Here is a 19,188-nt window from a genome sequence, read left to right on the forward strand (position 1 = left end):
CAACCCTCTCAGTTGGCCTGGGCTTCTTTTTTCTTGGCCTTTGTGGTGTGGCTTTCGAAGGAAACTTCACTTTCAAGCAGGGTTGCGTGTCTTTCGATGTATTCCAGATCGCTTTCCTTGTTTGCCTCCTGTCCTGTCAGGATTCTGTCTTTGATGAAGAAGTCTTCTCTTCTCTTCCTTATATCAAGTATCTTTGGAATGCTGGAAAGCGTCTTTTGCACCTCTTTGCGGTCGTATATGCGCGGCTCGTTGAGGCGGTGCTCGAACTCCAGGATGGGGTCGTTACAAAGCTCCTTGTTGGCCATCTTTCTCGATATCTTTGTCCATTTGACTTTCCTTGGATTGACACGTCTCTCAAAGAGTTTTCTGCACTTTGATCTGCAGAATCTAAAGACTTTTGCATCGTTCCGGACATAGACTGTTCCATGGCCTTGGTATATATTTGACGAGCAGAACCAGCACTTTTCAATCCTCATTTTACCCCTCCATCCATCTGGAATTTCTATACAGTTGTCCCAAATATTTTAATTAAACAGCAATAGAAGACACCTCTCCAGTCTTCGTCTTTACCTTGGCAATAATCTCAAAGAGCTCATTCCTATTCATTACCACATATCCCCCGAGTCTTTCTCTCCTGTGGAAGAGCTCAGAGGAGATTGGAGGGTCGTCTGTTGTCACGATAAATCTATCCTCGAGATATCCCTGAAAAATAATCATCTGCCTGAAAGAGGGACTGTACCTTCTTCTTATGTACATGTCGAAATAGTGCTCGAAAAGGTGTACCAGAACGCCTATTGCCATTCCCTTCAGAGTCTCGGAAATGTTGATCCTGAAGAGGAGGATATTTCCAAGTTTCCGGATGTTGGCAAGGCTGTCTCTGTATATCCAGATAAGTTCGTGGTGAATCTTAATACTTTCTTTCATTCCCAGAACCTCTCTACTTGACAGACACAGAAAAGCGTCTACTCTAGCGCCTTTTAGCAGATGATGGCATATCAGAAAGAAGTTTTCTATGGGGGATACCTCGATGCCATATCCAATCTTTTTTACAAAGCATTTCCTTTTTCGGAAGTGTGACTCTATCAATGCTTTTGTGCTGTATCCAAGGTTCCCATACAGTTCATATGAGGCCTCTCTGGAAATCCCTTTTCTTGCAAGGTACTCACAGATTCTTTGGGCCTCAGCGCTTTTGTTCTTCTTGTAGTATATCTTGTTGCTGACAACAAATGGAATATCATTCTGAAGTGCTGAAAACAGGGACGTAAAGTTCAGAAAGGAAATACAAGGTCTTTCGACGTAATACAGCCCATCGGTGTCTGTCAAAACACCGGCCCTTTGGATCTCAAACACGAGATCTGCATGTAGCTCTCGACAACCTGCACATATGCTGTCTGAGAAGTTGCTTTCATTCTCTAGATCATCGACCGGCGTGAGGTCCTTTGTAAATATTCTGTGGAACCCAAAGCACACGATCATGGCCCATAGAACATCGGTAGTGACGTAGTTCATAGCCTTTGCTAGGGAGTATGCCAGCATGCATGAATGAATCCAGTTGGGCTTGCAGGTGCATACAAACCAGGAGCCTTGGAGCGAAGAGTTTTCTTGGCCACAAAGAGAAAGGAAATTCTTACATTCTCTGGGATCCAGGTCTATGAACACATTTAAATCTTGGTCGGAGTGGTGCTCTACCTTTTCAGGCTGAAAATCCATTTCAAATCTGATAAGTTCTTTGTGGAGGATTTCTGTAATAATCTTAGCTGCACATACACTCGAAGGAATGTCTGGGATGAATATCCTTACCGACCTGTATGACTTGAACTTGTTGATGATGCCAATAGGATTCCCTATATCAAGCATCTGCCCTGAATTGTGGATATTTTTTATTGAATGACTGAATAGGATTGTAAAGCCATAAAGGCTGTTCAAAGGTGTGTGTGGGAGAGCATCAGGGGTTTTCCACGGATTAGCAACCCTTCTGAATGAATAGATACTTCTGCCGGGAGATTTTGCTTCTTGAAGAGATAACAACAGAGCTCTTGGGATCCAAGGAAATGGATGAGGAGACAACCCACAAGGCCAAGCTGCTGCTAACAATAAAGGACAAGCTCAATGAGAAGATGATGGAGATGGAGGAGTACTATATGAAGAGAATAGAGTTCTACAGGGAAAATGATGGGACAAGGGCAAAGGAATTGGAGAAACAGACAGAAGAATGCAACGAGAAGTATCTAGGGCTTCTGATACGAGCAAAGGAGCTCGGACATCAGATAGAAAGACTTGAGATAAAGGGCCTTCGAAATAAATCTTGTGCCGGAAATGAGTTGTGAGAGGCTATCTTGCAATTTTCCTATATTGGAATAAGGGGAAGAGCGAAGCAGGGTAAGAGAGTCCTTCGGCGCAGAAGTGAGTAAAACAAGTGATTTTGAGCAGAAAACTTTGATTCTGCCTGTCTACGGTTCTTTGGGGGAAGCCAAGAGAAGGGTCTCCTTTTACCCTTTTGCACCCTGTGATAAAATATAAAAAGAAGAGGGAAAGAGGGGTTGAATGGCAGGCGAGAGGGCCGAATACGGCGGGATTGCCGGTGGACAAGAATTAATTTATCATTTCCAAGAAGACAGCGATGATCTTGGGGTTGAGAAGGAGTATGAGGAGAACGAGCCCAACTCTCTTAGGCTCCGAAATTTTGTAGAGGACGAGCTGTATCAGTCTGACGGACAAATGCAGTATAGAGGGGAGGACGAAATGAGGCTTCGGTATGGGCGCAAGAAGAAGGAGAAGAGAAAGAAGAAGAAGAATGATGAAAACAAAAGGCCATCGAATAGGAAGATAGTGAATCTTCCTGCGTCTCCTCCTTATGTACGGTTTGTAGACGGAGAGGAAAGACTATGCTTCAAGTATGTAACGAAGGTCAGCGAGTCGGCACGTGATGCGATGCCCAAGACAGATCTGGAGGATAATGAGTTCTGTGTAAGATTTGATCTTGACAGCGTGGACATCAGCAAATTGAACGAAAAGTTCAAAGCAGACAACTGTGTGTATCCCAGGGCAAATCTCCCCTATGAGATGTATACTGGAAACAGATGGGGATTTGAGACGGAATGCAACCGACTGGCATGGCAGTTTGTTTCGTTGAATCCTGTTCTTCTGTATGGAAAGAAGGGACTTATCCAGAGAGCCGTCGACTCTTACAGAACAATCAACAAGCAGAGCAGAAATAAGAGGATTGTCAAGGAAGATCGGTTTCCTAGCGACATTGAGAAGAGGAAGCATGTTTCTGGAGCACCCTCGACGATCACGATTCAATGGACCAACAGAGGGATTTTGAAAAAATGTAAAATCCAAGTTAACATCGAAAACATAAACTATGGGAAGATCGACGATGAATTCAAGTCGAGGTTTTCTGTATTTATGGACGATTTTGATGACAAGTCGTTTGGGAAGAGCAAGTGGGAAAGCCACAACGTAGATAACGAGCTTGCAGTAAAGATAGCTTTTCTCAATGTTGAGAACACGTCGTTTTGGAATGCCATCAAGGCGCTTGATAAGACAACTGTGCTCAAGAAGGCAATTGAAGCATATAAACAAAAGAGAGATGAGTATGCAAGCTCCGATGATGACACCGAGATGTCTGATGTTATTGCAAGCGCGCTTGGGAGCAGTCTGGGAAACTCAAAGAGCTGTAATGTTGAGAATTTTTATTTTGATAATTAGTCATGAATTTGTCTTGAATAAATGATATTGTGGAGAATGTGCATTCAATTGTTATGAAACTGTGTTTTAAGATGTTTATAGTTTTTGGTATAAAGGCTTTTCTTGCTGTAAACAATACTATGCTACTTGTGTATCTTCTGGGCTGCCTTGCCGAGATAGTGGAGCAATGCAAGCCTATCAACGAGGGATATGTACTCAGTAAGTACTTTGCTCAGTGGTGCCCGGCGTGCCAAAACATGGGGCCGCTTATAGAGGAGATCAGTAACAAGATAGACAGGCACGAAGCAAATCTAAAAATAAGAAGTGTTGACTGTGATGAATGTTCTTGTCCAAATGTCAAAAGTTACCCGACGCTGGAGATGTCTAAGGATGGAGAGACTCTTGGAAAGCTGGAGGGTCCTCAGGATTATGACGAAATAATTGAGTTTATTGTAAACCATACTGGAATCGAGAGAAGCGTGTTTGAAGGACATGCCGCACAGAAGGAGGCCGAGGTTAGGAGGTTGAATAAGAATGACTTCCTCAGTGGGTTTGATGGTCCTCATATTGTTCTGTTCTATTCCAGAGAGGACGACAAATACAGAGAAATATTTAAGGAGATTGCAAAGATCTATAATGGAAAGCTGAATGTCGGGGAGATCGACAGTGCAGAGTCTGCAGAGTTTGTCAATAGATATGACATCAGGTCTTATCCCTCGATATCTGGAATCTATAACGGATTGGTTGTTCCTTTCATAGAGAAAGGGAAAGAGCCCAGCATGCCCAACTTGATTGAGTTCTGCGACAAGCTCATCGAACAGTCGTTCGCCAATCTGACCCTTGCCAAGTTTGGAGAGCTAGCATCGAAGCTTGAGCCTGGAGAGCCTATCTATGTGGTCTTCCATAAGAACCTTGCGCTGGCCAATGCATACTTCCAGAGGATGGCCCACATGTACAAGTTCCGGGCCAGTATATACAGGTCAGATGACCAGGCTCTATTTGAAAAGGCATCCATATTCCCTAAGGAGCTAGGCTCTGGCTCAGACACAACCTCCAGCCCCAACCATGAAGATGTTGTCATTCTCTCTGTGTATAAGAACGGGGTCTTTTACAGATACTCAGATACCTTTGGAGATGAGACAAAGATAACAGATTGGATATTCCACACCCACTACAGGTATTTAACAAGAATCGACAATCACAACTTCTACTCCATATTCCATGGCCTCAAGCCTGTAATGATACTTCTGACAAGAGGAGAGGAGCTAGTAAACAAGATGAACGAGTTTAGTGCAGACAGACACCTAGGGGTTCCATACACAGACATGATATTTGCTACCATGGAGATCGACGAGTATCCTCTCTTTGTCCCGACACTTCTCCCAAGACTTTCCACTCCTGCATTGATTGTGTTTGAACCCTGGAGAAATCTATTCCGCCACAAAAAGGCCAAGCTCACAGAAGACAACTTCATTTCTACAGCAATGGATACCTACACTCTGTACCAAAACAACCGCCTTCCGCTTTACCCGCCAAAATCACACAATGTTTTGAAGTACTGTTTGCTCGGTGGGCTAGTTCTCGGAGTCGGATTGTACTACTCCTCCAAGGCTGGCTTTGCAAAGAAGAACAAATAAAACCTCTTTGACATATATTATTTTGAGAGAAAAACAAAACGGAGAAGCCTCGTCCATCGATGAAGTTGATTTACATTCTAGGAGATCTGCTTATCTCGTATTGGAAAGACATCCTAAAGGTAGTCATAGAAACACTCGTAATTTACCTAGTGGTTCGATTTAGATATCGCTCCAATAAGGATGTTATCATTTTTCCACAGAATGTAATTGATAAACTTGTGGCTGAGTTTGATCCCGACGACTTGGTGAAAGACGTCCCCAGCGATGTGATGCTGCCCAGCGTGTACAAGGAAGGGATGGTTGATCTGGCAAACTTCGATGTGTTTGGGTTGGCAATGGAAAACAAGAAAGAGATTGTCGAGGCCATAAGAAAATATGGAGTTGGGACTTGTGGGCCTCGGGGATTCTATGGGACTCTGGACATTCACCTGGACCTTGAGAGGACCATTAGCAGGGAGCTTGGTGCAGAGGCTTCCATTGTGTATCCAAACAGCTTCATAGCTGTCAACAGTATCATTGCGTGCTTCTGCAAGCAGCAGGACATTGTGTTTTACCACGAGGACTGTAACGAGGCTATTCTTAGGGGGATCGGGCTGTCGAAGTCGAAGAATATTGAATTTGCAAGCATCTCGGACCTGGAGATAAAGCTGGAGTATTTCACGAGGCCGAAGGTAAGGAACTTTGTGATTATTGAAGGCCTTTCAAAAAACACAGGAAAGATTGTAGACATTAAAAAGATATTGGAACTCAGAGACAAATACAAGTTCAGGATTATCTTGGATGAGTCCTATGCCATTCCCCTGCTCAACAAAAGAGGAGTCTGCGGGGCAAATGGAGTAAGTATTAAGGAGATCGACATTACCATTGGATCTCTGTCCGGGGGACTCTGTTGTGGTGGAGCATTCTCCTTAGGGACTTATCACGCTGTAGATTACCAGAAGCTGTCTGGATCTTCCTACTGTTTCTCGGCGTCTCTGCCAGGAGCCTTAGCTAAGGCTGCAATCCTGAACATTCAGAGGGAGTTCGACTATGAGGGATTGAGAAACAGAGTGGAGTTGTTTCATGCAACTTTTGAGTCCAAGACATATGAGATTATGTCTTCTCCTCTATCACCCATAGTGATTGTTGTAAAGAAGAGAGAAGTAAGGAGGCCAATGTCTAGGGAGGCACTGCTAAAGGAAGTCCTAGATATAAGAAGTGAGCTTTTAAAGAATGGAATTATTGTTGGATTCAACCACAATCCATATCCTTCCCTAAGAATTTGTCTGAAGGCCAAGATCCCAAGGGACGATGTTACAAGGCTCGCAGTCATGTTGAATAAATGGTAACCAAAATCTGTTTTATTTCTTGGAACATACATCTGTGTCATACCATGGCCTTCTTGGCAGGGAACTTTATAAGATCCACAATCTTCAACATCTTCGATGCTAGAGAAGACATCTCTGTGTCTAACAGAATTTCCATCAGCCCCGTGAAAATAGTCATCTGGGAGTGGTCGTACTGGCCTAAGATGTCATAGAGACACCTATCAGCTGCCTCCGGAACCTCAGAAAGGTTGCTGCTGAATATCAAGGAGTTCAGATGGACCAGACTGCTATGCATCCACAAGGGGTGGTGAGAGTAGAATAAAGAAATATTTGCAGTATGAATCCTTAAATGGGAATCTGCAGGAACAAGGACTTTGTAATAGTCTCTGAGAAAAACGAAATTCTAATGATGGATATTATGACACTCTCTGTGTTCCACAGAAGAGAATGTGGAGTTAACTCACCTGTGGCATGCAGCAACGAGTATGTATTTATTGGAGATGGATGTGGGGTTATGGCACTGGGTCTTCTCGATCTGAAGGAAAGGGAGGTATGCAGAATGAAAACACCTGTAACTGCCATTTTCCACCTGGATGGGTTTATATATTGTGGAAGTGAAGAGGGAACTATCTATGTTTATGGAGGAGGGAGAAAAGAAGATGGAGATGTGGGTGAGGGAAAGGATTCCATGGATTTTCTAGGGTCTGAGCTTTCAAACGAGATGTTTTCTATGGATGACGGGGGATTTAAGCTTGTGAAAACCATGAAACATCCTGGGCCGGTGACTCAAATTTGTAGTGATGGGACAGAAGTGTTTGTGGCGGATATGAGGAACAAAGTAACGGTCTATCCATCCAAGAAAACCTATGACATCAAAAACCCTAAGCTTGCTTACAAGAATTACATATTTGCAAGCGAAAGGAACATGCTTTATTGCAAAACGCGAAATGCATTTGCAACCTACCTGACAACGGAGAAACCGATAAGTGGCTACACCTTCAGCATGAATGGAGGAGTTTTATTTGCACAGTGTAGAGATACCGTGGATGTTGTTGACTTCAATACCAAGAAAGTTGTAAAGAAGGTGGAGGTTGCAGGGAAGTTTGTATATGATGATGTTAGAGACAGGTTGGTGTGGTTTGATGGAAAAAGACTTGTAGCTGTTGAGAATGTTCTCGAGAGGGAATATAAGGGGATGGATGGGATAATGTTTAGAGAGGATGGACTTGTCGAGAAGAAGATCAAGATTGATGAAGAAATGGATGAGAATATTGTAGAGAAATACAGAGAAGATGGATTGTGGAAGAAGCCTCCGAAAAGGAAGTATTTTAGAGCATCGTCGGAGGGAGAGAATGGATTAGGAGAAGGAGGGGAAGAGAAAAAAGAAGTGGTTGATCCTGACGAATGGGTGGAAGAAGCGAAGACAAAAGGAAAGGATAGTCTTGGGAGATCCAAGTTAGAAGCAGAACCTGGGAGTCTTCTATGCTATAATACCGAGGGCTATATGACTTGTATTGGGGATGAAGAAAGAGGTAGAATAGAAATCAACTACCATGATGTTTCTCGAAGAAGAATCGAGGTGGATGGTATCCAGGGATGTACTATAGGAAGTTTTTGCCAAGATAACATTATAGTAGGAAATGGGAAGAAGATCTTTTATATCGGGCCATCCTCTCGATGGGAGAAAGAAGTTGAGGCAAGTATTGTTTCCGTGTCTGAGAAGATGGTGGTTTCCTTCTCTGGAGAGCTTCGGGTCTTTGGCCTTGACGGGTCCGAGATGCTTAACTGTCTTATTCCAGATGTAAGTGCCATATGTTGCCGTTCCGATATCATTGTGGTGTTTTCACGAGAGATAATTGTGATTGATCTGTTTAAATCAACCGAAAGATTCTTTCTTCCATCTCCAGTGGACTTTGCTTGCTTCGATGAAGGTGAAAAGGTTTTTTACAGAATCAACGGGAAAATGTACCAGCTTTATAAGGGACTTTCTGTTAGGGTGTGTGAAGCCCCGAAACAACCGCTAGCTGTGTTCAAGGGGAATGTGATTTCCTTAGGGCCTTCCAGAAGGTTGTTTCCATCTCCACATGTTGAATACACCCAATTCGATGTATTTGATCCATGCAGGTCCAAGGAGCCGATGGGTTCTACTGAAGATGAAGAAGTCCTCTGCAGTGAAGATTATGAGAACAAGAATGTAGAGGTGAGTAAGAGCAAGAGGTACAACCCCCTTAAGAAATAAATGGCTTTAAATTCTCTATGAACCAGGATGCAAGGTCTGTATGTGGTGTTGGTTATTGGAGGACTTATAAGGTGGTATGGTCTAGTGGTATGACGCTTGCTTAGGGTGCAAGAGGTCTTGGGTTCGAGTCCCAATACCGCCCTTTTGCTTGTGCTTCCAAACACAGGGGAAAGAATTCTTCTGTTCTCTCTAAAATATCCAATTAATTTATTTTCGAGTCTCCTTGGACTTCTTGTTAAACTTCTCGGTATAGAACTTCAGCTCGCTTCCCTGCAGAACATGTCCCAGAGCTGCTCCTGCCTGCCCAGGTCTTGAGGTGATGATTCCATATAGATGTCCTTTTTCAAAATTCTCATGCAACTCAGGATCAGTGCTGCTTCCTATCGTCTCGATATCCTCTTTGAATGGTTCTGCCTCAATCTTAACAACAGAGCTCTTCGTTAGAGTATTGGTACGAACAAGATCGTTGGAGCTGGGATGGTACACAACCTGCAGAAGCTTGGATGCTCTAGTCTTCCCAGTGCTGGGGAATCGAAAGTACCCAACATCCAGCCTCAAAGCCTTATATTTCTTGTTTCCACCTCTCACTCTAACAGGAATCACCCTCCTTTCCCCTATCTTTGTTGCACTCGGCTGAGATCCTGCCCTGTTGTTGCGCTTCTTGCGGCTGATTACAGCCTTTGCTCCCGTCTTCCTACGCTTGTGGTCTCCTCGATGGTTTATTCCTAAAATTAATCTTCCTTCGGAGATCACTTACCCATTTCAGGGCAAATTTTTTCTGCTCTCTTTATTGGAGTCTGCCTCGCTTTCATTCGGCTCCTCAGGGTTCTGAGATGTGCTGGGCACAAGTACTTCCATAGTCTTCTTTCCAAGTTCTGCCATCTCATTTCCAGTTGCTTCCATCGCCTCCTTGATGGTTTCCATGTCAAGCTTCAATATCTTGTCTCTACGCAGTCCCATGATAAAGGCAGTAAGAGACGCTAAGAACACGGTTGTTATAAAAGCCATCTTCAGCGTCATCAAAAAAAATATACCTTCCAAAGATAAATACTTCCTATCCAATCATTTTTCTCTGTTTCTTACACCAGAGGTCTCTGAAACAGACTCATCTGACTTCAAGAACAAAGATTTCTTTTATGGCAAGGCTCGGTGGATTCAGAAAGTAGAAGGAATATCAGATGTTATTGTATGTTGGGCACCGAAGATCTTTGCATGCTACGCTTGTGAGTATTGGTTCTATACCATCTGCTGCAGCTTTTTTAGTAATTCTGACCAAAGAATATCAAAGGGAGGATTCCATTGTTTCTACTGCCGTGGAGTTCATTACAAAGACCTTCCCGATCCTTTTCCAGGAGGATTCTTGGGGCAGTCTACAGAAGGAAGTTCCAAAACAAGGAATAGTTCTTTACCAGGCTGAGGATGACCGAGCAGCAATCCATAAAGCACTCTAGGGAAATGGATGAAGGAAGATCCATCCAAGTCGTGGAAAGGAGTAGAGCCATGTCCTACGAGATGACAAAAACCCAGGGGACAAAGGCTAAGAGGCATTCGGTAATTAATCAAAGATAAAATATAAAAATTGCATAGAATAAAGTGGTTTATATCTCATCGGCCTCAACCTTGTAGAGCTTGACAAACACATGGGTCCCGAGCTGCTTTGGGTTCAAGTTCCTTGTGAATTTAGCACGGACCGCTCCAGAATTCCCGTGTATCCTGGTTACTACTCCATGGACAGGGTATTTTTCCCCTTCAGTGCTTGTCTTGAAGCAGACAACTCCGTTGCCCACATACTTCTCAGCCTCAATCTTGCTTCCCACGTTGTTGATCTTCAGAAGAGCATATCTTGGATGAAGTCTCCTCAGCCCTCTCTTGAAGGAAACAAATGTTGCAGGGATCGTTGTACGGCTCAACACCTCTTCACTCATTATTGGTTTAGACATAACGAGGGATCAAAATTTTTGTTTTCAAATGATTACTGGAAGGACAGAGTATTTGTAATTGAATACAGGTTGCACACAAGCCCTTTCTCTTCTGTGCTTTTGTTAGGAACATACTTCTTCTTAACCTCCTCAAGAGCTGCCTTAAGGATCCTTGGCTTAACCTCCTTGGGAAGGTCCTTCTTCGAGAACTTAGTCTTTGTGAAGTTGAAGAAGAATGCATGTTCATACACTGCCAGCATGGCATCATCAACATACTCTAGGGTGTCGATGTTCTTGGCCTTGTACCTGAGATATTCTCTTTTAATCCTTTCGTAGTCGCAGACAAGGTGCTTTGTGGAGAGCTCCTGGATGTAGTTCCTCTTCATTTAATGTTGGGCTGGCGTTATGGCCACTGAATTTGTTACATGATGGAAACCCCTAGAATGGAGGAGCTGTATAGGAAATTTTCAGAGACTCTAAGAGAAAACACATCGCTAAGACATCAGATTGTCGATCTCGAATCTGCCTTGAGCTCGAAGGAGCAGGAGCTATTGATGGCCAAAGAATCTTCAGGCTTAGGTCAATACTTGAGGAGGATAGAGTCTTTGGAGCGAGAAAATAAGAGGTTGAAAGACATGGTAGAGAGGGCAGGGCAGGACAACTGTGAGGGTGAGAATATAAACCCAAACGCGATCATGAGTGAAGAGAAAACAGAGAATGGAACCCATAGAAGTGAGACTAAAGATCCTAGTGGAGAGCTGCGCCAATACCTTAAGACAATAAGAGAATATGTCACAGGCCTTACAGGGTACAAAATGGAATTCCGGGATGGGGAAATCATCTTCCATTCCCTCTATGCCTTTGACAGCGAGGATGTTTTTATCTTCCGATACAAGTCTGGAAACATGGAGCTCGTTAACAACGACTTTGCCGCTTCATGGGCCACAGAGGTACAAAACTACCTGATTGCAGGAAAGTCCATTCCTGCATTCCTTGCAGCGGTCACCCTAGAACTCTTCAACAAGAAGACATTTGGATAGAGCAATGTGTTTTAATTCAAATAAAAACTAACCGCTAAAGCATCCGGCCGCTTATTGGATACACTTGAGGAGATCCACTATTTTGTCGGGCTTCAAGTTGGAGAGGACGTTGTTTTGTTGGCTTATCTTCGGGAGGCTTTCCATAAACTCGTCCAGGAGCCTTGAGTTGTCTTTGATCTTCAGATCGAGGAAGTTGAATGAATTAAGGAAGCAATGGTATCTTCCAAGAATCCCTTCCATTTGTATATCCTTCTCCCTCTCGGGAAGAGCAGGAAGAATTGCATTGTCCTTAATCGAGCTCATCTTCTGGTCAACGAGCTCTCTGAACAGCTCCATGCTCCCGATCATAAACTCGTATTCTATCATCGAGTCCCACATTCGGGACGTCTTCTCAAGCCTCTTAAACAAGGCTCTTGCATTTTCCTCATCTCCTATCCGGAGCAGAAACAAGAAAAATTGCTCCTTTAGCAAGGTGGAGTCTGGATGCTTCAGGAGACCCGAGGAGAAGATATTGTAGGGTGTTGTTCGGCTTCCTGTTGCATAATACTCGACAAATGCGCAGTATATGAAGACATGAGGCCCTATTCCCTCGTTCCCAACTTCAATAAATAACTTCCTGAAAGATTCAAGACCCCTTTTCTTCAGGACATAGTTCAGATGGTTGATTCTTAACAGATCCGCTTCTCTTCCAGAAGACTTCCCGCCATCCTCATTCTCCTGGTAGAAATACTTCTTTTTCAGATCTCCATAAACTTCCTCCTCATCCATCACAAGCCCATAGTAAAGAGACAGAAACATCCCATCGCTCATCTCAATCCCTCTCTGAATCACCTTCTTGGCCTTCTCTTTCTGTCCAATGCCTATCAGATATTCACTATAGAAGAAGTAGGCTTCTTCTGCATAATAGAATGAATCTAGGATGTAATTGTATATAAAGTGCATCCTAGACTCATGAGTTCTTCCCCCAAGCTTCATTCCGTTTTCCATCTCCAGATCTATTAGCTTTGCTGCATTCTTCACACTCCAGGACCTTATCAGCGGTTGCATCTGCTGATACCTTTGGAACGAACTCTGGAAAATAGGAAGGGTGTCGCTTACTATCTTCTTTCCTGTAATTTTGTTGAGCTCTAGCTCAAAGTTCTCAAAGTCCTTCCATAGCTCGCTTAAGGAACTCATCGGCGTTTGCAGCGCTCTCATGTATCCATTTCTTATCTTTTCTATCCTTGTCTGTTCATCCTCGATCTTTCCAAGCTCTTCAATGTATTCCTTGTACAGTCCATACGAGTCCCAGTAATTCTCAAACTGCCCTAACGTAAACTCATACACCTCATACAACTTAAATTTCTTCTGGCTGACCTTTCGGACATACTCGATGTATAGCATCCAGAGCTCCAAGTTGTATGACTTCTTCAAACACTTTCCAAACAGACTTTCAAGACTCCTATAGTCCTTCGATGTATACAGATCTCTTGCATGCTCCATAATAGCTGAAGGACTGCCCATTTCAATCCCTGTTTTCTCTTCTACATCCATCCGGGGTCAAAATTCCCCCAATATAACTCTTGTTCTAAAATCATTGGAAAAGGAATCATTTATTCTTGTCCAAAAACTCCATGGCCTTTATCCCGCATATGGCCCCTGAAGCTGCAGCCGTCACAGCCTGGCGGTACTTCCTATCGCAGACATCTCCTGCTGCAAAAAGGCCCGGAACACTTGTGCATGCATCGTCCTTCACAACAATGTATCCGTTGGAATCCAGATCTACATTTACACTCTTCAGAAACGAAGTGTTCGGATCATGGCCTATTCCAAAGAACACCCCATCCATCGGAATTGTCTTTGTCTCCCCCGTCTCGGTATTGCGGACAACAATCTCTTTAATCTTGTTGGTTCCCTCTGCACGCTCCAGAACATAGGGCGTCATTATCTCGATGTTCTCTGTGTTCCTAGCCTTCTCAATCATGTCGCTCCTTGCACGGAACTCATTCCTTCGGTGGATGATGTAGACTTTCTTGGCAATGTTTGAAAGATAAAGCCCCTCCTCCATGGCTGCATCTCCCCCTCCAATCACACAGGTGACTTTGTTTACGTAAATAAACCCATCGCACACTGCACACGAGCTCACACCTTTCTGCCAGAACTCGTCATCTCCTGTTCCAGGTACAAAAAGCCGTCTTGCAGAGGCCCCTGTGGCAACAATAACAATCCTTGCCTTTTTCTCTCCTTTCTCACTGGAAACCACAAACCACTCATCCTCCTTCCTCACGTCCGAAACCGTCTCCTTGACAACCCGGAGTCCCCTCGAGACTGCATGTTCTTTCATCAGCTGGGTGAGTTCTGGCCCCTCAATTCCCCCCGGAAACCCTGGATAGTTATCTACCGACGTTGTTGTGGTAAGTTGGCCTCCTGGCCCATTATTTCCTATGTACCCTCCCTCAAAAAGCAAAGGGTTTCCCCTCATCGTATACAGTGCTGCATTATAGGCTGCTGGCCCACTTCCTATAATAACAATGTTTTCCATTGGGGCTTGATCCCGTCCGAACAATATCTCGCTAGGTCTTCCAATAATTAAGGCTAGATCATTCTACCTTCTTCAGCTCCTTGTCTGTTTCCCTAATCACCTTTGAGGATCTTTCATTAATCATCGATATGTCGTTCACAATGCTCTTATGCCTGGCTGCTTCCTTATTCTGCTTGTCTGCCTCTACCCTTATCTGCCTCACCGTGTTCAACACTCCAACCATCTCCCGGTCAGTTTTGTTCTGCCCTTTTATGTACTCTTCTCCTTCTTCAAACTCCACGTGCTTGGGTGCTTGCTCTACATCGTTTTCTTCCTCCTGCCCCCTATTCACAATATCATCAATTCCTCCTCTATCTCTTCGAAACCATCTCTTTATCGCACGCACACATGGAAGTTCACAGCTGAACACTCTTCCTTCTCGCTCAATGTCCTCCGTAATCTCAGATCCCCTCCTAGCATTCACATTTATCCCAACCGCCGCTCTCTTTGCATTCTCCAGGGTCTCTCCTTGCCTCATAAGCTCCTCCGTCGTAGCCTTCTGCTTGAGAGCAGACTCGTCAAGCTGCATTCGAACCCCTTTTGCCCTTTCGTAGTTCTGCTCCTCAATCCTTTCCGCCTCTTCAATCACATCCTGTGGGACCCCCTTCTTCTTCTTGCTCTTCACAGCCTTGTCCAGTGAGTAGACATCTCCTCCCATCGGATTGTTTATTTCTACGTTTTAAAAACTATCCTCCAAGGAAAACATCTTAGTAGCCTAAACATAGAAAACAAACATTTAATCTCATATCATCTTCTTCTTCTGGAAAAACTTCTTGAGAGAGTACAGCTCGTATGAATTCACTCCGAAGTAGATAACAAGAGTTATCACCGAAAACACCGTCACAAAGGAAAACATCCTTCTGTGCTCGTAGTCAACACTCCCCATCCTGTGTGCAAGATACTCAGACTCGTTGTTGAGCTCGTAAAGCAGGTTGTCCAGCTTTGTCATTGCTGCCATGGCTGGCTCCACACTGACTTTCTTTGCAACGTCCTTCTTGAATGTGTCAAACTGAGCACTAAAGTTGAGCTCTATCTCTCCAAACGTATGGGGCTGCGTCTCATCAATCACAATAGGCGTTAATACCATCGACAGCACCTTTGGCTCGCTTATATTGAATGAAAAATGTGTCTCTGTATCCACAGGAAGGTTTTCGTTTGACAGGTAGACACTTCCACTCTCAGATGCCAATACAGCCTTAAAGCTAGAGTTTTTACAATTGATCGGCTTGAGATATCCTTTGCAGATCTTGTTTTCAATCACATCAAACTCAACCTCGATGTTTCTTTTCCGCCTTACAGAGAAGATCTCTGCAAATATTATCCCAAGATATAGGACAAAAATCATGGGTTGTTTGGGTATAAGGTATTTCTATCTCATTCCTTATTTGGCAAGGGATACACAAGGTTCATATGATGATCTAGATTTCCCTGAACTCCCCCTCCCTAAGCCTTACTGCAGAGGGTCCTTCGACATGCTCTCCATCTCTCACCACTATACAGTGTTCTCCCTTGTACTTCATGGCTTCAAACCTAATCCCATCCTTGGACACATATCCATACACACTTTGTAGAATTCCACAGATCATTTCCAGGCATTCCTCTTCTTTTCCTGTGTACTGAAGTAACGGGAGCCTTCCCAGACTGATGATACCTTGATTGTGTGTGGGGTGGAACGAGAAGTAGTATGGAAAGAAAGACTCCGATATGTCTTTTGATACTTCTCCTAAACCCATAGGCTTTTCCGGCTTGCCAGTGAAGAAAAAGTCGTCTGCCATCCTTTCACCGATCCTCTTTCCAATTGTAAATAACCTCTCTCTACTTCCTTCTGGCCCATCCTTTATGACTTTGTTGATGAATGATGTATACATCAATCCAAAGACGTCATGGTTCACTTTCTGGCCATCCTCCCTAGACATTCAGGGCTAGTCTGCAAACCCTCAATACAAGATGCAGAGCAGTAGCCACAGGGCCGGAAAAGACGCCTCCCAGGAAGGTCTGGAGTCTGTGGAGTTTCTCGACCATCTTGCAGATATCCAAATGCATTGCACGGCAACCAGCCTTCCGGCTCTGTATGAGGTGGCTGTGAAAGGGATGATGAGCTATGCAGTAAGAATACCACCGGCGGCCCAAGGGACCGGAAGAGTTGAGCTACAGGAAGGATCTTCCGAAATGAACATGGTGGGACTTCTAACATATTTCATTGATATGATGTATGGAGAAGGCCTTGTTGTCTCCGAAGTCTCTGTACAGCTAAAGGATGGCCATCTTTTTTGCGACTATTCCGTGGCAAGCGGATCCGAATGCCAAAGCCTCTGTGAAATCAAAGCAGTTACTTTATGTGGTTTGAAAATATTTGAGGAGGAGAATGTGTTCCATCTCTACTGCATCTTCGATGTTTGACTTCCTCTTGGTCGGAGGACAAAAGAAGTAAATCCTTTATTAATGATTAAATAAACCCAAGGGAATTGGTCATTTCTTCTCCGGTTGCCCAGTCTCTGTAACCTCTATGAAGTTGTAGTTCAGGAGATCTGTAGGAGGCTTTGTCTCTTTCTCTTCCTTTTCAGGGCCCTGGAGTCTTTTCAAAGTTGTCTGGAATCGGCTCCTTAGAGACTCCAGATCCTTTGAGATCTTCTCCAAGGCTTTAAGTTCTTCTCCTATCTCTTTTATCTCGGCGCGGGTTAGAGAGATCTCTTTCTTCGGGCTCAACGGCTTGAGGAGAAATGATGCAGAGATCGGAGTTTCAAAAGTAAGCTCCGACTGGACTTCAGGCTTGGGGGCATCATCCGAGACTGTTTTTGACTCGTGATACCTCGAAGGAGTTGTTTTTTTCTCGACTTCGCTAAGAATACTCGGCAGCTTCTGCTCCGCATTTGAATTCAAGACCACATTTTTCTTCCCAGAGTCCTCCTCAACCACTATCACAGTCTTCTTCCTGGGGGCGGGATTCTCTAAATCTTTGGAATGAGATGGACTGTGCTTTCCCTTGGTAGGCAGGAGTCTGTGATGCTCATCCTTCACAGCAACCTCCAAAAACTTTTTGAAGATGTTATCTGTGGACTTGGTGGAAGAGTCCTCTGCACTGCAGAACACACTAAAGGTCAAGGTCATCGAGACCATCAGAAGCCTCATTATTTACAAACTGTCTTTTGAATTTGTAGCTTAATCAAAAACCTGTTTCAAAGGGTGGTTGGGATGTTGATATGTAAGCAGCAGTAGACCCACGATAATGGATTTTGTTCCTCCAGCCAAGCAGAGAGAGCTGAGGTCTGCACTCGAGAAGATAGAGTCCGGCATAGTGGTGGTCCACGGGCCTCCGGGGTCTTCGAAGACTTACAGCATAGAGAGGACGGCTCAGGGCTTGGGCTTGTCCATAGAATATATCGAAGATGTCGGGATGTACAAAAGTATGCTTCCCATCCGGAATGCCATATGTCTTACAGACATGGATGACTATGAATACTTGTCCAGGCATAGAAAAAGACTGGAGAAAATGAAGAACTTGGTGATTGAGACTAGAACATTGTTCTCCATTGGGAAAATACTTCCAAATGCCACCATTGTGAATTTCGGAAAGATCTCAAGTAGGAAGATCCAGAAGTTTTACAATCTAAATGAAAAGGAGGCTTTGAAGGTGGGAGAAAACCTCCATGCTGTTGGGTTCTGTAAGTATGGTATAAGAAGCGAGACTGTTTCAATATTCCATCTACTTGGAAAGCTGTTCCACTCGAAAGAAACAGATGTCCCAAAGGCTGCCGAAATGATCAATGTGTATGGGCGAGACCGATTTATTGGGTATTTGATCGAGAACTGCACATCTTTCATGTCTATTAAAGACATTCACAAGCTTATCGATGGAATTAGCCTTGAGGACATAGGAGAAATGCATCTGGAGCATTTGATTTGGGTGGTTTTGAGCTCGGTGAAGGTAGGCCCAAGGAGGTTTTTCAGCTTCCGGTCGTGGAAGGGGGCCGTCTTAAGTGAGCACACATGTAGCAACCTTTGCATGAACAGATAGTGTACATTTGTACCCAAGGCTGGGGAGGACTAAAGATAACTTGTAAACAATGATCCCTGGCAATGAGTTTTTCCAAGATCAAGCCGAAGTCTTACGAGGGAAAAATGGAAGAGTGGTTGTCTGCAATCAGCATGAAGGTTACTGACCTGAACAGTCTGGTTCTCGACTACCTGGTCCATGAGGGACTAGGGGATATTGCAGCAGAGTTTGCAAGAGATGTTGGATTGCCTTTTACTGCATCTTCATTTCTGAGCCATAGAACACGGATAAGAGATGCAATTGAAGAGGGAGATATCAAGAAAGCCATATCGAGGATAAACGATCTGAACACGGAGATAATTGATGGGAATATTGAGCTGTACTATTTCCTTATGGAACAGAAGGCATGCGAACAAGCACAAGCGATAAGAAGCGAAGGAGAAAGCACAGAGGAGCAGAAGGTGTTTATTCTCCTTGAAGAAGTTCTTGAGTTTATACGTTCTGAGCTGTCGCCGATTGTTGAGGAAAACCCAGCCTTGGGGCCGCACTTTGAGGACCTCCTTGAGTTTGTTGTGTTCAACTCTCGGAAAGAGGCTGTGGTGGAGAGGAGGAGGAGGTTGGCAGAGTATATCAACAGGAATATACTGGAGAAGTACGAAGTAACGGAAAACGAGCTAAAGAAAGTTCTTGACGGAATTGTAAAGGGCGAAAGATTGCTGACGGAGAAGTACAAGTTCCCCACATTCAACGAGTCATTTATATGACAAGAGCAAAAGAGACAAAAATAAAACATTACAATAAA

The 19,188-nt window shown here is 44.0% G+C and overlaps 23 protein-coding genes and 1 non-coding gene across 24 annotated transcripts; 11 read left to right on the forward strand and 13 right to left on the reverse strand.

Annotated features, from left to right (window-relative positions):
* Positions 1-8: 8 nt before the first annotated feature.
* On the reverse strand, positions 9-476 carry Eint_020750 (ribosome biogenesis protein RLP24; the record flags this gene model as incomplete). Its single annotated transcript, XM_003072388.1, has 1 exon — positions 9-476. The coding sequence occupies one exon, from the start codon at positions 474-476 to the stop codon at positions 9-11; it is 468 nt and encodes a 155-aa protein (XP_003072434.1).
* Positions 477-528: 52 nt separating this feature from the next.
* On the reverse strand, positions 529-1,857 carry Eint_020760 (uncharacterized protein; the record flags this gene model as incomplete). Its single annotated transcript, XM_003072389.1, has 1 exon — positions 529-1,857. One exon carries the CDS (start codon positions 1,855-1,857, stop codon positions 529-531), a length of 1,329 nt encoding a protein of 442 aa, XP_003072435.1.
* A 122-nt stretch (positions 1,858-1,979) lies between these two features.
* Positions 1,980-2,327, forward strand: Eint_020770 (uncharacterized protein; the record flags this gene model as incomplete). The annotated part of the gene is made up of 1 exon (XM_003072390.1): positions 1,980-2,327. One exon carries the CDS (start codon positions 1,980-1,982, stop codon positions 2,325-2,327), a length of 348 nt encoding a protein of 115 aa, XP_003072436.1.
* Positions 2,328-2,544: 217 nt separating this feature from the next.
* Eint_020780 (uncharacterized protein) lies at positions 2,545-3,711 on the forward strand (the record flags this gene model as incomplete). Its single annotated transcript, XM_003072391.1, has 1 exon — positions 2,545-3,711. The coding sequence occupies one exon, from the start codon at positions 2,545-2,547 to the stop codon at positions 3,709-3,711; it is 1,167 nt and encodes a 388-aa protein (XP_003072437.1).
* Positions 3,712-3,830: 119 nt separating this feature from the next.
* On the forward strand, positions 3,831-5,327 carry Eint_020790 (protein disulfide isomerase; the record flags this gene model as incomplete). The annotated part of the gene is made up of 1 exon (XM_003072392.1): positions 3,831-5,327. One exon carries the CDS (start codon positions 3,831-3,833, stop codon positions 5,325-5,327), a length of 1,497 nt encoding a protein of 498 aa, XP_003072438.1.
* Positions 5,328-5,386: 59 nt separating this feature from the next.
* On the forward strand, positions 5,387-6,655 carry Eint_020800 (serine palmitoyltransferase subunit 1; the record flags this gene model as incomplete). The annotated part of the gene is made up of 1 exon (XM_003072393.1): positions 5,387-6,655. The coding sequence occupies one exon, from the start codon at positions 5,387-5,389 to the stop codon at positions 6,653-6,655; it is 1,269 nt and encodes a 422-aa protein (XP_003072439.1).
* Positions 6,656-6,692: 37 nt separating this feature from the next.
* Eint_020805 (uncharacterized protein) lies at positions 6,693-6,929 on the reverse strand (the record flags this gene model as incomplete). The annotated part of the gene is made up of 1 exon (XM_009163561.1): positions 6,693-6,929. One exon carries the CDS (start codon positions 6,927-6,929, stop codon positions 6,693-6,695), a length of 237 nt encoding a protein of 78 aa, XP_009161825.1.
* Positions 6,930-6,983: 54 nt separating this feature from the next.
* Eint_020810 (uncharacterized protein) lies at positions 6,984-8,873 on the forward strand (the record flags this gene model as incomplete). Its single annotated transcript, XM_003072394.1, has 1 exon — positions 6,984-8,873. One exon carries the CDS (start codon positions 6,984-6,986, stop codon positions 8,871-8,873), a length of 1,890 nt encoding a protein of 629 aa, XP_003072440.1.
* A 70-nt stretch (positions 8,874-8,943) lies between these two features.
* On the forward strand, positions 8,944-9,015 carry Eint_020820. Its single transcript has one exon. It is a non-coding gene; the product is annotated as a tRNA-Pro (tRNA).
* Positions 9,016-9,080: 65 nt separating this feature from the next.
* On the reverse strand, positions 9,081-9,634 carry Eint_020830 (40S ribosomal protein S8; the record flags this gene model as incomplete). Its single annotated transcript, XM_003072395.1, has 2 exons — positions 9,081-9,598; positions 9,631-9,634. 2 exons carry the CDS (start codon positions 9,632-9,634, stop codon positions 9,081-9,083), a joined length of 522 nt encoding a protein of 173 aa, XP_003072441.1.
* A 1-nt stretch (position 9,635) lies between these two features.
* Positions 9,636-9,893, reverse strand: Eint_020835 (uncharacterized protein; the record flags this gene model as incomplete). The annotated part of the gene is made up of 1 exon (XM_009163562.1): positions 9,636-9,893. The coding sequence occupies one exon, from the start codon at positions 9,891-9,893 to the stop codon at positions 9,636-9,638; it is 258 nt and encodes an 85-aa protein (XP_009161826.1).
* Positions 9,787-10,290, forward strand: Eint_020840 (uncharacterized protein; the record flags this gene model as incomplete). The annotated part of the gene is made up of 1 exon (XM_003072396.1): positions 9,787-10,290. The coding sequence occupies one exon, from the start codon at positions 9,787-9,789 to the stop codon at positions 10,288-10,290; it is 504 nt and encodes a 167-aa protein (XP_003072442.1).
* Positions 10,291-10,471: 181 nt separating this feature from the next.
* Eint_020850 (60S ribosomal protein L35A) lies at positions 10,472-10,813 on the reverse strand (the record flags this gene model as incomplete). The annotated part of the gene is made up of 1 exon (XM_003072397.1): positions 10,472-10,813. One exon carries the CDS (start codon positions 10,811-10,813, stop codon positions 10,472-10,474), a length of 342 nt encoding a protein of 113 aa, XP_003072443.1.
* Positions 10,814-10,845: 32 nt separating this feature from the next.
* On the reverse strand, positions 10,846-11,178 carry Eint_020860 (uncharacterized protein; the record flags this gene model as incomplete). Its single annotated transcript, XM_003072398.1, has 1 exon — positions 10,846-11,178. One exon carries the CDS (start codon positions 11,176-11,178, stop codon positions 10,846-10,848), a length of 333 nt encoding a protein of 110 aa, XP_003072444.1.
* A 57-nt stretch (positions 11,179-11,235) lies between these two features.
* Positions 11,236-11,832, forward strand: Eint_020870 (putative MAD domain-containing protein; the record flags this gene model as incomplete). Its single annotated transcript, XM_003072399.1, has 1 exon — positions 11,236-11,832. The coding sequence occupies one exon, from the start codon at positions 11,236-11,238 to the stop codon at positions 11,830-11,832; it is 597 nt and encodes a 198-aa protein (XP_003072445.1).
* A 51-nt stretch (positions 11,833-11,883) lies between these two features.
* On the reverse strand, positions 11,884-13,365 carry Eint_020880 (pre-mRNA 3'-end processing cleavage and polyadenylation factor; the record flags this gene model as incomplete). The annotated part of the gene is made up of 1 exon (XM_003072400.1): positions 11,884-13,365. One exon carries the CDS (start codon positions 13,363-13,365, stop codon positions 11,884-11,886), a length of 1,482 nt encoding a protein of 493 aa, XP_003072446.1.
* A 55-nt stretch (positions 13,366-13,420) lies between these two features.
* On the reverse strand, positions 13,421-14,353 carry Eint_020890 (thioredoxin reductase; the record flags this gene model as incomplete). Its single annotated transcript, XM_003072401.1, has 1 exon — positions 13,421-14,353. One exon carries the CDS (start codon positions 14,351-14,353, stop codon positions 13,421-13,423), a length of 933 nt encoding a protein of 310 aa, XP_003072447.1.
* Positions 14,354-14,411: 58 nt separating this feature from the next.
* Positions 14,412-15,050, reverse strand: Eint_020900 (uncharacterized protein; the record flags this gene model as incomplete). Its single annotated transcript, XM_003072402.1, has 1 exon — positions 14,412-15,050. The coding sequence occupies one exon, from the start codon at positions 15,048-15,050 to the stop codon at positions 14,412-14,414; it is 639 nt and encodes a 212-aa protein (XP_003072448.1).
* An 84-nt stretch (positions 15,051-15,134) lies between these two features.
* On the reverse strand, positions 15,135-15,737 carry Eint_020910 (putative membrane integral protein; the record flags this gene model as incomplete). Its single annotated transcript, XM_003072403.1, has 1 exon — positions 15,135-15,737. One exon carries the CDS (start codon positions 15,735-15,737, stop codon positions 15,135-15,137), a length of 603 nt encoding a protein of 200 aa, XP_003072449.1.
* A 73-nt stretch (positions 15,738-15,810) lies between these two features.
* On the reverse strand, positions 15,811-16,308 carry Eint_020920 (uncharacterized protein; the record flags this gene model as incomplete). Its single annotated transcript, XM_003072404.1, has 1 exon — positions 15,811-16,308. One exon carries the CDS (start codon positions 16,306-16,308, stop codon positions 15,811-15,813), a length of 498 nt encoding a protein of 165 aa, XP_003072450.1.
* Positions 16,309-16,339: 31 nt separating this feature from the next.
* Eint_020930 (uncharacterized protein) lies at positions 16,340-16,792 on the forward strand (the record flags this gene model as incomplete). The annotated part of the gene is made up of 1 exon (XM_003072405.1): positions 16,340-16,792. One exon carries the CDS (start codon positions 16,340-16,342, stop codon positions 16,790-16,792), a length of 453 nt encoding a protein of 150 aa, XP_003072451.1.
* A 69-nt stretch (positions 16,793-16,861) lies between these two features.
* On the reverse strand, positions 16,862-17,521 carry Eint_020940 (uncharacterized protein; the record flags this gene model as incomplete). The annotated part of the gene is made up of 1 exon (XM_003072406.1): positions 16,862-17,521. One exon carries the CDS (start codon positions 17,519-17,521, stop codon positions 16,862-16,864), a length of 660 nt encoding a protein of 219 aa, XP_003072452.1.
* A 97-nt stretch (positions 17,522-17,618) lies between these two features.
* On the forward strand, positions 17,619-18,407 carry Eint_020950 (uncharacterized protein; the record flags this gene model as incomplete). Its single annotated transcript, XM_003072407.1, has 1 exon — positions 17,619-18,407. One exon carries the CDS (start codon positions 17,619-17,621, stop codon positions 18,405-18,407), a length of 789 nt encoding a protein of 262 aa, XP_003072453.1.
* Positions 18,408-18,469: 62 nt separating this feature from the next.
* On the forward strand, positions 18,470-19,150 carry Eint_020960 (uncharacterized protein; the record flags this gene model as incomplete). The annotated part of the gene is made up of 1 exon (XM_003072408.1): positions 18,470-19,150. The coding sequence occupies one exon, from the start codon at positions 18,470-18,472 to the stop codon at positions 19,148-19,150; it is 681 nt and encodes a 226-aa protein (XP_003072454.1).
* Between the last annotated feature and the right edge of the window lie 38 nt (positions 19,151-19,188).

The sequence above is a fragment of the Encephalitozoon intestinalis genome, chromosome II, assembly GCF_000146465.1.
Source record: "Encephalitozoon intestinalis ATCC 50506 chromosome II, complete sequence".
NCBI classification, from domain to species: domain Eukaryota; kingdom Fungi; phylum Microsporidia; family Unikaryonidae; genus Encephalitozoon; species Encephalitozoon intestinalis.